General features: G+C 33.8%; 2 protein-coding genes across 2 annotated transcripts in view; both read right to left on the minus strand.

The window, feature by feature from the left end:
- Positions 1-208: 208 nt before the first annotated feature.
- LOC113496140 lies at positions 209-2,141 on the minus strand. The gene is made up of 3 exons (XM_026875265.1): positions 1,848-2,141; positions 1,217-1,409; positions 209-909 (listed from the first exon to the last, which is right to left on the minus strand). The coding sequence occupies exons 1-3, from the start codon at positions 2,028-2,030 to the stop codon at positions 602-604; spliced, it is 684 nt and encodes a 227-aa protein (XP_026731066.1). The 5' UTR covers positions 2,031-2,141; the 3' UTR covers positions 209-601.
- Positions 2,142-3,292: 1,151 nt separating this feature from the next.
- Positions 3,293-14,375, minus strand: part of LOC113496225 — a 149,670-nt gene continuing 138,587 nt past the window's right edge. Inside the window, exons 2-3 of the mRNA XM_026875388.1 lie at positions 4,044-4,236; positions 3,293-3,798 (exon numbers count right to left, since the gene is read on the minus strand). Coding sequence (XP_026731189.1) covers positions 3,491-3,798; positions 4,044-4,224 — 489 coding nt within the window. The 5' untranslated portion in view covers positions 4,225-4,236 and the 3' untranslated portion in view covers positions 3,293-3,490. The remainder of the gene's footprint in view (positions 3,799-4,043; positions 4,237-14,375) is intronic.

The following is a 14,375-nucleotide window of genomic DNA, read 5'->3' on the forward strand; positions in this document are numbered from 1 at the left end:
CATCTGAAAATAGTAAATAGTTATGAAACTTGAAACTGATTAAAGACGTCAAATTATTGAAAAAATATGGCGGTCACTTTTTTACTATGCTACGTACATAGACTAATAGCCAATAATCGTTTTCAAATCAAAAGGGAAACGTCTGAAAGATTTGTAACAATTTATGTCACATTTTAGGTACCTATGAAAAAAAAAACAAACAAAAATACCACCTTTGTAAACAAACTTTAATAATAAATACTTAAACTAAACTCAGTGAGGTTACACCTATTCAAAGGAGTAATCAAAATAAATAATGATGACAGCGCAAGATGTTTTTGTAGATAAACTAGTGTATACTGAAGGAATGGATGTAAAAATGCTGATATTTTGTATCAACACTAGTTTTTTCATAGCGTAGCTGCAAACACATTCCTCCTTCCGCAGTTAGCTTTAGGGTCTCAACTGAAGCCATAAAAAATTTCATCAAATTCGGTCCAGTCGTTTGTGGGTAAAGAAGTAACTTACGCACATTGAGAAACTTTCTCCTTTCTTTCGATTTCCAAATAATTTAAAATACAACCTTGAAGACTAATTATAATTACCTAATTATAAATAATATTTACTTAAGTGCAGTCACACATCTCTTATACGTCGTGTACATAGGGTTGATACACAACAATCCAGTGAAGATTCCAGTCAAAATAATACAGGCTAAAGCTGCCTCTTCGCCGATCCAGACCTTGAAGGCATTCTTGTCATAGCTGTAGCAGAGACTGACACCGGCAGTGACGAAGGCGGCCACACCGAAGACGAGGTGAGTGATCTTGGAGAGAGAGGGGGGAATCCAAACCTTTTTCAATGGAACAGTGTACAGAGCGGCGACGCCAGTGAAGAGATTTACTATTGTAAATACAACAGCGACGAGACCTGAAATCAGAGTTGATAACTTTGATAAAAACAATCATATTGCCTTGATATTGTTGATATTCGATAAAACCTTAATCGTAAACTTACTTCAATTGTTTTGTAAAGAAAAGAGTTTGACGTTATACTTCTTTTGGCGTGTTATGAAAGAAATGATAAGAGTGAAATTTTACGCTGCGCGCTCATTAAGTTTTTATTTTTTTTTCAAACTAAAACTCAACTTGACTATGTTTGACGCGTTTGAGATTCTGTCGTTGAAGTTCTATTACGTTAATTCAACAAATATAAAACAAAAAAAAAATATACACACCGAATTTTCCATGCATGGTATTGAAATTAATGGTCTTAAAAACCATGGCGTAAAAGCTGCCGATGATAACTAATATTGAGCTAAGTAAAGCCACGATCCAGTGAGCTCGTCGCTTCTCCACTGTATTAAGTTCTGTAGACCAGGAGTTGTACGGGGCAAGACCAAGGAACGATTCACCCATCAAAAGTTGGTACTGAAAGAAAATGAAAGAACAATCAATTTTGAGCGCAAGCGTACTATGGATGAGGTACTTTAGTAATAAGGTTTAGCGTAGGCCAACTTTTGTGCATACATTTATTGGTTTATCTTGTCGTTTGGCTGAAGTCCCTTTCAACAATTTCCAGCTGCAGTATTTTAACAATAAAAAAAACCATTTTACAGAATATTATTTGTTCCAAAAATGTCAAATCAGTTGCTTGTTTGTATCTTCAAAATTCAAATAAAATCGTTTTATCTATCATTCAGTTCAATCAAAATAAAATCAAATATCAATGTACAAATATTTCGGTTTGAGTATTATTGAGTAGTCGCATAAGTGTTTTGTAAACACATGCATGCATTCTAAAAAAGTTTTATGCTTGGAAAGTCACGTTCTCTTACAAAAATAAGTCAATTCTTTGCTGTTACTTACCCCTGGTACCAATAAAAGGATATGAAGGTAAATATAGTAGGACTGATTATCTTTGACAAAGGAGAAGGCGTAGGCTATAGGTATGCCTACAATAACTCCCGTTAGCACATGAAGAAACACATTGTACGAGTACATAGACACTTTAAAGCTTTTGCTTTCAAAGTTAAAAGGTTTTTGCACCATTTTGAAAAATGAATTTATTAAAAATCAAAACAAAATTCACAGCTTCTAATCACAGTCTTTGTGCACTACAAATATGTAGTCGACACTTTAATTGAGCGGTCTTTCTGACCGATCTAATTACTAATTGCCCATTTATATCAGCCTTCTGAATTCGCTTATCGCAGAATTCTGATTAAACGTAATCTTTAAAGTTTTGCAGCATCTTGTGTTTATAATTTAGCGGATTATTCACGAATATGCATTAATACACGGATTTTTCTGTTGATAGTTAAGCAGATCTTAGCGCGTAGATAAATGCAAAACTTTAACTTTCTAAAAACTATGTAGGTAACTCATAACTAAAACCGAACTCGCCATACAGCCTAAAAAACTCGTCCATCATCAAATTACTGACCGTACAAACCTCCGCTTAACCTTGCTTTTATTTTGTTTGCGAATGAGGCACATTATTTATTTTTTAACGAAGCATCTTAATATGTTTCTCGCTAGATTCAGAGATCTTGGAGAATCTGAGAACTTGGGCGGGAAAAAAAATATGAAAAAACCCAATGCCATCCAATATTGTTTTCATCTTATTCTGCTTTGTAAATAAACTGACCATTCAGATAAAAACAGGATAACTGAAGCTTTTTGCCTTATAAATACGAAAACATTTTTTATCTAGTCAAATATTTTCTATTATTTTTTTTTCGAATATAATCTTGTGCCACGATGACAAAGTGTTTTAAGGGTTCGTAAACAAAGATTAACAAGAGATATACTGAATCGTAGTAATAAGGCAATTTATCCGTCTATCACTAGGTAACTATGATAGCTATATGGTTAAAATAAATATATCAGTTGCCGAAATTCAAATAATAGCTCAGTAATGGTAAAAATGGCTAATAGTAAAGAGATGTAAAAGATTTTTTTCAAGCCAAGAAATAGTCTTCAATTAGAAATGTTACTATTTTATTTCACACTCAAGGTATGTTTGTAACCATTAAAATAACAAAATACAAGTTTTACGTAATAAAATTTACTAATAAATACTTAACCTAAACTCAATGTCGTAAAATATCAAATAATATCCCAAAATTAAATTATGACAATTCAAAACGCTTTTATTCTAACCATTGTTGTGAAACGCTCTGCGATACAAGGAAAAAAAATACTGACGGAATCTGTCTAGGTCTCAAACGACTTAATTTCTGAAAAAATATGTGTTTTATCCGCAACCTCACTCTCTTTTATGTCGCTTATAGCTGCAAACACATTCCTCCTTTTGCAGTTGGGAAAAAAGTAGCCTATTTGTCACTCTAGGACTCAGCTGATTCCATTCTAAATTTCATAAGTTCATCCAAGTAGTTTGAATATGAAGCGGTAATTTATATTATTACTGATAGTGCGATTAACTTTATTCCTTTTGTTAGATTTCCACATCATTAAGCATACAGTCTTATTGCCTACTTACACATTATTTACTTAAAAGCAGTTACAAATCTCTTGTACGTCGTGTACAAAGGATTGATACATAATAATCCAGTAAAGATTCCAGTCAAAATAATACAGCCTAATGCTGCGTCTGCGCCGATCCAGTTCTTGAAGGCGTTCTTGTCATAGCTGTAGCAGAGACTGATAGCGGATGTGACGAAAGCAACCACACCAAAGACGAGGTGAGTGATCTTGGAGAGAGAGGGGGGAATACAAATCTTTTTTAATGGAACAGTGTATAGAGCGGCGACGCCAGTGACGAGATTCACCACTGTGAATACAAGAGCGACGAGACCTGAAATCAAAATCATAAAATTTGAAGGAAACAATCATATCGCCTTGATATTTTGAATAAATGACAAAAAAACAATCCTAAAAATACTTTTTAACAGAGTTTTTGGAATAGTATTTAGTCCGTCAGACAGGTTTCCCAAAAATATAGAACACATTTTATTATTTTAATCTTTTGAGGTTACTATCGTGTAGTTGATGTCTGTTCAAATTAATGAATAATAAACACAATGAGAAAAATATACACACCATATTTTCCATGCATAGTATTGAAGTTTAGGGTTTTAAAGACCATGGCATAGAAACTGCCGGCCATTATTAATATTGAACCAAGTAAAGCCAAGATCCAGTGACCTCGTCGCTTCTCCACTGTATTAAGTTCTATAGACCAGGAGTTGTATGGGGCTAGACCAAGGAACGATTGCCCCATCAGTAGTTGGAACTGAAATAAATGAAGTAACAACTGTTTTTTAGTCTGAAAGTGTTACTGATGATGTTTTTGATTTCGGGTAAGGTCTTAGGTTATACGGTACAAGATTTCAGATTTCTAATGAAACACTAAAAAATGTCTTGATCAAAATTCACTGGTCGGCAAAATAACTCCAAAAAGTGCATTTGGATGAAAATGAATGGAACTGCATAGTGCATGAAATGCTATTAGTCATTTTACTAGAGAGAAGACACGTTTTTCAGTATTGTTGTACTAATTAACCTTAACATTAAAAGAAAAATAAAAGGCAAGAGCAAAAAAACTTGTTCAATACTTTGTCTTTGTTTTTGATTTTCGGATGGGAAATCATGAAATGACTCATTCAGCTTTGGGTTGAGCGGAAGGGAGTGTCCGAATACTACTGACTGAAACCCACCCATGTTTCATCCTTTGCCTTTTGTGTACCTTGGCCTCGTTAACCCTTTCGGACCATCCCTCTGAATTCACCGGGTTTTACCTCATGAGCTTGATGATGGAATCTTGAAAAAACTTCTCTTTAATTGCGATTTGCAACTCTAGAAGTGTTGGTCAAGCCGGTAACCGTTGTTATTATTTTCTGGCCAGTGCACAAAAATTTCAATTTGGGTAATCGTTTTTTCGTAACTATTTTCTGTTTGTAAACTTAAATACTCATAAAAGAGGTTTGATTTCCGCTTTAACTTACCCCAGGAACCAACAACAGAATATGAAGATAAATAAAGAATGCCTGATTATTTCTAACAAATGAGAACGCGTAGGCTATAGGTATGCCCACAACTATACCCATAAGCACGTGAAGAAACACATTGTATAAGAACAAGGACACTTTAAAGCTCTTGCTTTCAAAGTTAAAAAGTTTTTGCACCATTTTGAAATAGAGATTTGCAAAAAAAAAAAATTGATCACAATCTTGTGCACTCGAAAGGTGTAGTTGTCACTTTTATTGAGCATCCTCTCTGGACGTTCGTATTAATTACCAATATTTATATAAGCCGTTTAAAAGTTAAAAAGGATGTGAAGGTAAATAAAGAATGCCTGATTGATTATTGTGTGATTGTGACTTATCAGAGTATTTTGATTAAACGTTATCTTTCAGCTTTTGCAGCATCTTGCATTATTATAATAAGCTGATTATTAACAAGGGGATGATTGAGGAAAATTGGCCAGAATAGGTCAACAAAAAAGTGTGGCTTATTTGTTGGTGTTTCAGTTACATACGGTTTTCTGAAAATAATTTGCGTATAGAAAGAAAACTAGGACTATTTTACCTTTTTTATGGAACATTTAAAAAGTAGCTTTGATACAAGCTTTTCTTGGAGTGTTTCCTAGCTCGCTCACTAAAGCTGAACTAACACTATTGCTTCCTTTTCACTCACAGTTAATAGAGAATATCTGTTTTTTGTTAATAAAGGTTTAAGCCTAGTCCATCCTTATGGGCACAATTATATTACACCTGTAAACGCATGCAGAAACTTATTGTAGGAGAACCTAGACCTCCCTCCCCTCTGGGGGGGAGCGTGAGGGGATTGGCAGGCAGTCGCCGGTGGGGGACTGGACGACATAGACTCCCAGGCCCTCTCCACTCAGGCGAGGTCGGAGTGGTCTTTTTAGTGGGTATACCGGGAACGCCGTTCACCGGGGAGTCCCACATAACCCTCTTTCGCCACCCGGCGGGAAGGGATGCGTAACAACATTTTTTCCCAGCGACAAAAAAAAGGAGTACATAGACACTTTAAAACTTTTGCTTCCAAAGTAAGAAGATTTAGTACAATTACGAAATTTACTATTACATTTTACATTTTTTATAAAGCGCACTCAGTAATTTAATATTTGTGTCGCATGGGGTTTCACAAACATTTAAGCTTTTAGAATAAAAACACCCAAACCCAAGTCATTCGTGTATCACACAAACACTTGTTCTCAATTCTCAGAGATCGAATCCACGCCACGTCACGCACAGTGCGTGGTAACCGTCAACCACTCGCCTGTCCGTGCTTAATAAAAAGTGCAATCAAATATTGTCTCAGCCTTTGTGTAGTCGAAATCTCTACTGTTCTTGACCGATTGTTTGAACATATCACCGATGTTATATCAGTCGTTACATTGTTGACAGATATCTTTTATCAAACTACGAGTATTTTGATTAAGAAGAATCCCATTGTAGTTTAGAATAAGATAATCAGTGTTTCTTCTTCAATCTTATCTGTGTCCATATGCATGTGTTATGTTTATCATTCAACACAACGACATTGTTTAACACGTACCAAAACAAATGAATATAATAAAAACATTAATACGTTCCATATGTGAAGTACCTGCTTACATATTATTATGCTACCTAATAACCCGATTGTACCCAGCAAAAGTCGAATATTTGGGAATGTTTTCCATAATGAAATGACACACGTTCAATGTAGGACCAGAGCTGTATAATAAAACGGCATCGGTCAGCACAATTAAGAGGTCCCATTTGGACCTTTGCTAATGGAATTAAATCCAATTAGATTTTAGGGTTACGAGGTGAAGTTTGCCGACGGTAAACAAATGGCTTTCTATTAAGGTCTACACCTGCTGTTTGGGTTATTTGTCCATGGATAAATGTTGCTACTCGTTTACGGTTTGACGTTTTTGCCATTAATTAGTTTTATCTTAATTGCTGCTTGTCCAATTACTTATTGGGCAAACATTCATTGACATAAATTAATTAAAGTATTTTATTTTATCACCTCATTTTAATAATCCCTATGCATATCAATTGCTATTGACGCGTTTATCAGTTTTAAGTGTTTTTGGCATGATATTGTTGTTCGATTCTTGAACCGTTGATATATATATATGGATAACAACGGTTCCATTAATAATAAATCACCGATAAATCGAAATGACCAAGTTCCAATAAGCGTGATTGATAAGTCCATACGTGACATAATAAAATTCTTATCAATATATGCTGCCATAAAATCCAGTTGAGCAATTTTGATAGAGTTCATAAAAAAGTATAAAGACTTCAGACCGAATTCACAACTTCACGAAGTTTTAGTTATGTTTTGCAAGTTTCCTACTATTCCCCTGTTAGATTACCTAGGGTCCGAACAAAGGGGTTGGATATACAAATGTAGAGCATACGTGTTAGACATACAGAGTGTTTGCTCTACATAATAAGTTGTTAGACGTGTCGCTGACGGCTGGAGTTGTGGACACATCGTTACGTAGTTCGCGAACATCGCCGGGATATCTCAATGACGCTCTCAACTTTTTCTCAACACAAACATGACTGGATAAAATCAATCAGAATCCATCTCACGAGTATCTGAGATCAAACACGCCAAGTGTTCCGAACTTGTTTGGCTTAGAGCGTGCTGGTTGCAGCATATTCGATAAAATCCATGAAAGTTCCCCTAGCGAGAACATTTTCTCTTGCTACAACGTTTCTTGCTACGTGCGGTTTTCGATCAAAGTTTTCCGTTTCATCGTCTGCAGACAAGTGGGAGTTTACGAGCGTAGGCATCTCCTTGCAAAACGCCATGTCTGGAAATACGACAATTTGTGATTTACAGACATTTTTATGCTAAATTTTGTTCGAAATTTTAGGTGACGTCGTATTCCGCTGCACAACTTCCAAATAATGTTCTGATTTGTAGCATTTGATGCGAATACTAAAATGTCGTAAACCGATATAGGATTAAGTACTATGTTTACGACTTACATTATCTTCTATATAATGTTTTCTTACTACGATACATTTAATAATATTTTTACAATGTAATATTATGTTATTTGAATACTAAAATAGGATCCCAAATAAAATGTTGTCAAAATAAATTCAGATTCCCGCGGTGATTTCTCAAGGGAACGCTTAATTTTTGCGGTTCCATTTTTGTTCTGTGTAAGAAAACAAAGCTTTATGCTCTCTGAGACGTAAGATAATTTATCTCACTACGTACGGTTGGTCCACAACACCATTTTGTGTCCACCCTTGTTGTGAACACCCATTGCAACAATAACCCTGGTGTTTGCCTTCTATTTTCGGTCATTACACGTGAGCAAACAGTTCTAAATGCACCAAGTAATTTACGATCAGAATTCCCCTGATCCAAGGCGAAAAATTCAATAACATAGAGACATTTGTTAACGCAACCGGGCCGGCTTTCATTTGGCGGTATCTCCCCTAGGCACTTAAGTTTACATTAAACTTGTCCAAGCGCGAAATTGATCTTTTAGTGAGGGGATCTCTCAACGAAAATATAAATTGCCACGCGATCCTATTGATATTACGTTCCGATGTCGAAATTTGGATGCTAAAGTATTTGCTTTTCGCTTAACTATTGTTCCAAGTGCGGCAGCGACGCAACACTAAACTGATAAGAGAAAATATTTTTAAACTCATCGCATTGAGCTTACTATCACTTCATTGGTTAGCAACCGTTTGCCCTTTTATTTTTTAGAAGAATAAAAATCTAAATTGTAAAGTTTAAATACTCTTTATGCTGTGTTTAATCATACAAATTGAAAGAAGCTTATTTAGAAGGGCCTTTCTTAAAGTACTTGACTTTCTATTGTTCTGTATTTAGGAGTAAATAAATTATTTGAGTAAGAGTCGAACATTTCGCTTTAGCGTTACATTTTTGAACATCTGATTTGTGCAATGTCTAAATAATTTATATTTTGCGTGAGCTGCTGAAATAAATTCTCACGCTTAAAATCATTACTTCGTACCAAATTCAGTTGTTTTGATACCTGCATGATATTCTTCAAAGAAATAAAAAAAAACCCTTTCGAATCAATAGTAAGAACACTTAATTGAGGCCAAGGGTCATTCATGCACCTTGTAATTCTCCATGAGACCATACAATATCTACATAATTAATAGCAAACGTAAACACGTATGGTAGGTAAGCCGCAGAATAATGAGGTTTTTAATTAAAAATCTACATCGCTATAAATAGTAGGCACATAAAATATTCCTCGAAGGATCATGTTTGAAAATTTTAAAGTAAATCTCTGATAGGATGAAGTAGGGTAGGAGATGAAATATTTCGATTTCCTTAAATATATGCAGGTACTGGGCTTTAGAGGTTAGTGATATAAAATTAATGGAAGTGGTTTCTACAACCGTTATTTATGCGACTGTCAAAAAGAAGTAACGTTTTCAGGAATCATGTATGTATGTGAATTTATATCATCATAACTTTTGAATGATTAGACCGATTTTGATTTACCTGGCTTTAGAGTCTCTAATCATTACCAGAAACTCCTATTATTAATGCAAAAATATAGACGGTACATGGTACCGAATTCAAATTTTTAAGCATATTTTCTGATTTTTTTTGATCTATCTGTTTGTTTGGGTTCTTACTATAACTCCATTATTATATGCTAGGCATGATTTTCTGAGAACCACTTCGATAGAACATAAATATTGATTTATTATTAAGTGTTTGTACTTAGTACCTAAGTCTTTGTGTGATATTGGCTGTTAACACTAAATAAATATTGATTTATGATACGATACAAGAATACCAAGAGAATGTTGTGAACTAGCTTCGCGCCTTGGATTCCCCTCTCCATTTATAGCCAGGGTCTTAGTATTACTTTATTCTGTATTTAATTAAAAACCAAGACAAAAATAATTAAGAAAACAAACAATGACTAGACGTGATAGAACTGTTTTTTTTTTTGGCTGAATATCTGATGAAGACGACATGGTCGTCCTATGTACAAAGTTCAATATTAATATTTTCTTTTCAGCTCAAAGGGATTTTACGGTATGGTCAGAGGTGTGAGTTATTAGGGTCTGTGTAGCGTGAGTAAAAGTCCTTGATCCTTAAAAATGTGAGACGGTGCTTAAAGCCAATTCCAAAAAGGTAGGAAATGCTTTGTCGGTCACTGAACCTTTCACTTCCATATAAAACCGAATGACATTGATAAAATGAAGTGAATAAACGGTTTCTGTTAGATAAGCCAAAATATGGGCTTATAATAAGTGGGTTCTGTACTTTTTATCAATTTCTCGTATTTTAAAATTGCTTATATTGCCGATTATACGATTTTCTTTTCTTTGTCTTTTAAGAATCATCTTATTAACTTGTGTCATTTTAAAATTCACTTATTTTCTACAAATATTTAAGTTTATCATATCCATGCTAAATTACATACATCAGTGAAAGCATAATTCTAAGGTAGTAACGTCTTTTGAATAATTGTACACATTTAACTAATTTACAAATATCACTCGCTGAAAATAACAGCAGAACTAAAAAAAATGCAAGGCATTTGAGACTCCGTTAGACTACAGGTTTTGCATCAAACATATAAAAAGAAGACGATAATATATATCCAACTATCAAATCGGAGAGTAATTAAATAATACTCAACTAAAGCTAAGTCCCATCCATTCGTCTCGCATCTTTGATTCGCCCCTCAAATCTGAGCAGGAGTGGGACGTAATCAAGGATTAATTTTCTACTTGGATTATTTTCAATTCACCTTCGTATGTGGACTTTAGATGTGTCTCCAATTTGAGGGACCTTTGTACCTTATAATTTCATAGTCATCGTATCTTGTGAAAAAAGTTACATAAATTTATATGAGCTTAAGAACAACGAAATGATGAATCTTGGACCTCAATTAACATTTGATGTAAAGTTTTATGTCTAAGCCTTAATTACTTCTCACGAATTAATGTTATTCCATTAATAATTAAATAACAAAATGGCGAACGAAATATAAAGCACTCAGGTTAAATGCCGCGTGTAATTTCGTTTCTAGATACTAATTAAAGCATATAGTTTCGATGTAATAAGGTTTAGTATAATACGGCTAAGGCTTGGTAATATAGCTTAGACATTTTTTAATAGTTGGGTGTAGGTAAATTAATGTTGAATTTATTTTGATGAGACATATATTTCTTCAAGTAATAAATAAAAATATCTAATTGCGTTAATGAAAAAAGATTATAAAGCGAAAATATCGTGTGACGTCACTAGCCAGTACACCTTTACCGGCAAAAGACATAACCTCTTTGAATTTGTTAAAATAAAACGTATGTATCTAATACCCCTTGGAACTTTAGCTGACAGACTAATTATTACTATTTTTTCAGCCAAACACCAAGACACCGCTCTACGTCAGAACTGCAATCATATTAGGAGGTGGCGATAGGCAAAACATTCTGAATGTTATTCATTCATTTTATAACACGTACGAGAAGATTTATGATGGCGTTAAAATAAAATACGTTTTCATCTCCCGTTTCGGCGGAAAGATGGAGAATTAGAAAAATCTACATATTATACCAGTTTTCATATTCAATGGGCATACATTATAGCGTGATGACACTTATTACGTTTGTAAAGAGAGCTGAGCCCTGAATAGACATGTTTTACTTTTTTTTGTATAATATCTTTCTAAAATAAACCCTTGATAAATGACTTGAAATCTTTTTTATCAGTACTTTAACATTTTTCGTTTCAAAATCTGGAAATCTTTGGTAAATACACTAAGCACTGAAAAGGTTAACGACACGCACAAGTTAAAATAAACTTTGTTGGTTAAAGCAATGTCAATGTGACGCTTGTTAAAAGCCTGTAAAATATAAATTAATTTAAATAGGTATCTCAAGAAGTATTCGAATTTCTAACCAAAGATGCCAAAGTGTAGAAGACAAAGATATTTGATTGTAAAGTAAGTATGTAATTTCTGACAACAGCACGAGAAGAATTAATTTCACAAAATTAAATTTAGAACATTAACAACGCTATTCGCGAAACTTTTAAATTAAATTAAGAACGCGAGTCAAATTGAATTGTTTCATCTCAGCCCACCAATCAGGTGAAGAGTGAGTATCTGTTGAATCGCGAGATTATTTTAAAATTAAATATAGAATGGAGTTTTGAGAGAGGATTAAAATATAAAAGTATTTATAGAACGTAGGTACTTTAAAACGTATGTGCGGTCTTTATTACATCTTGTACATTGCGAAATGAGATGGTAATTGAAATAACGCACCATGAAAGATTCCAGCTAGAAAATCCGTTTAAAAAAAAGTTTAGGTGTACTATTTCAGTTTGGATTAAAAAGATAATAATATACTTGTACTATAATAAAGATAAGCAAATTTACCCCAGTAAAGCTTCTAAAAAGTCCATTTTAAAAGTCGAAACCTCTGATTCTCGTATTAACGGCTTTTAAATTATTAAGTCGAGCTAAGTGAAGCTACCGGATGGGGTCCACGGTAACCAGAGGCGGATATTATGAAATTTATTGCCAGTGGAAAATAAACGGGTTTTATCGAGCTCCGACAATTTCCTATCGTCAATTTAATTTAGTAAGGAATTTACCATTAATTAGTTACCTTGTAATTGCTTTGACTCCGAGGTGTTCTGTATTAGCTTATCATTAATTTTGTGACAAAGTACAGTTTATTTTGAGTGTTTAATCTTTGTTTAGAGATCGTATCGGTGTTGATATTTTTGGTTTGATGGTTTGTGTCAACTGGTCTTAGGAAGTACGGTACTTTATTTGAATGGTATCAATTAAAGAGGAATTAATTGGTGTGTGAAATTGTTTGAAGTCGGTAAAATTTAATGTTGGTTATGATTTTATTGACGTAGTTATTTTCAATGATTTTAGTTTCTTTGGGTCTTAAAAATCTGTTTGCTGACAGTGTTCTATCATTTTTATTTCTAGAATCAAATAAAAAAGCTCAATGCATTGTAAATCAAACTATTGTCTATCAGGTACAGAAAAACAAAGCAAATAAATCTAAAAGCACAGACCATAATAATCCAAACAAAATCAATCGTATCGCCAACTAAGATCTTCATATCCCGCTCAAAGCCAAGCAATAACTAATGCCGCTTATCAAAGCAGCAATGTATAACGTGGTATCAGTAAAATACGATCTATTACTAGAAAAGCGAGATGCATTGCCGGCGGACATCCGAAAAGTATTTCCGGGCTGTCTGCTACAGAGTGCAGAACCTATGAATGCTAATGAACGCCCTATTCAAATTATTAAAAAAAGAAAATGTATTCTAAACTTTTTTGTCTATTGTGTGTTTTGTTTTTTTTGTTACTGCTGGTGACTTGAATTTAGAACGTAAAACAATGTTTTTTATTTTCTTCAAATAGGATAGATGCTGGCATAATACCATTGAATTACCAATTTGACATCTTCTGTTTTTTTTTAATTAACTAGGATTTCCGTACTTATAATAAACCTTAGCGAGAAACTGCAATTTAAAAGAAATTATAAATATCCCCGCCATTAGCTTGGATACGTTATAGAATATTCTAGATGTTTATCTGTAAAGATTGATGCATAAAAGTTCTGAGTAATCTCTGCAGTGGTACTATTTATGATGTAAATCTATTTTTTGCGATCCACGTCGGAATAGTCATTTAAAACTACTGGACCAACATTAATAGCTGACATGACTTTACAGGAATAAAATATTATGTAGAAAGATTTCTCTATAAACAACTTCATTGATATTTTCTTAAAAACCAGTGATGCTTGAATAAGTTAAAATTTTGTGCTGTGGTGGAAAAGAGACAGTGCTATACGACGCACTGTCTGCCATCTCGCTCTAACAACTGCTGTTATATGAAGTACAAAACAAACAAGAATCTAGATTTTCGAGTAATCTTTGTGTAAATTGGATTCTGTTAGTTCAAACATCCAATAGTTAGTTTTAAATAGTTTATCGAGTAGGTACGTATGGAAAGTAAGTGCAATGTATTCATAGTTACGATTCTATCCGCTCGGTCAATATTGGAGACACGCGTCTCCCGAGCGGCGAATTTGAATTGCAAACATTGCCCCTGAAACATTGAATTCAGAATATTAAAAAATACATAAGTAAGTATACGACTTTCTTTATTACGTAATACCTAGTTGTGAACATGTATGGATAGGTAATGGTTTTTTATATTGTAGTATTTATTTCTAGCCTGAAGTGGGTTGCGTAATTTAGTCTTAAAATTCCTTTACGTACTATTAAACAGTTAAGATTTCATAAACCACGCATGAAATCACATTAAGCTTTTTTCTAACGGAATTCGTTTTAAACTGTTTCCGAAGATGTTATATTTTCTCATAGTACATATAG

This window comes from Trichoplusia ni, chromosome 7, assembly GCF_003590095.1.
Source record: "Trichoplusia ni isolate ovarian cell line Hi5 chromosome 7, tn1, whole genome shotgun sequence".
NCBI lineage: Eukaryota > Metazoa > Arthropoda > Insecta > Lepidoptera > Noctuidae > Trichoplusia > Trichoplusia ni.

Bases quoted from the DNA above. Each gene is read 5' to 3' on its own strand.
- LOC113496140 (XM_026875265.1), bottom strand. From the start codon at position 2,030: ATGGTGCAAAAACCTTTTAACTTTGAAAGCAAAAGCTTTAAAGTGTCT. The intron at 1,410-1,847 runs GTAAGTAACAGC...ATTTTCTTTCAG, and splicing joins TCCTTTTATTGGTACCAGGG to TACCAACTTTTGATGGGTGA. The intron at 910-1,216 runs GTGTGTATATTT...CTCTGATTTCAG, and splicing joins TACCATGCATGGAAAATTCG to GTCTCGTCGCTGTTGTATTT.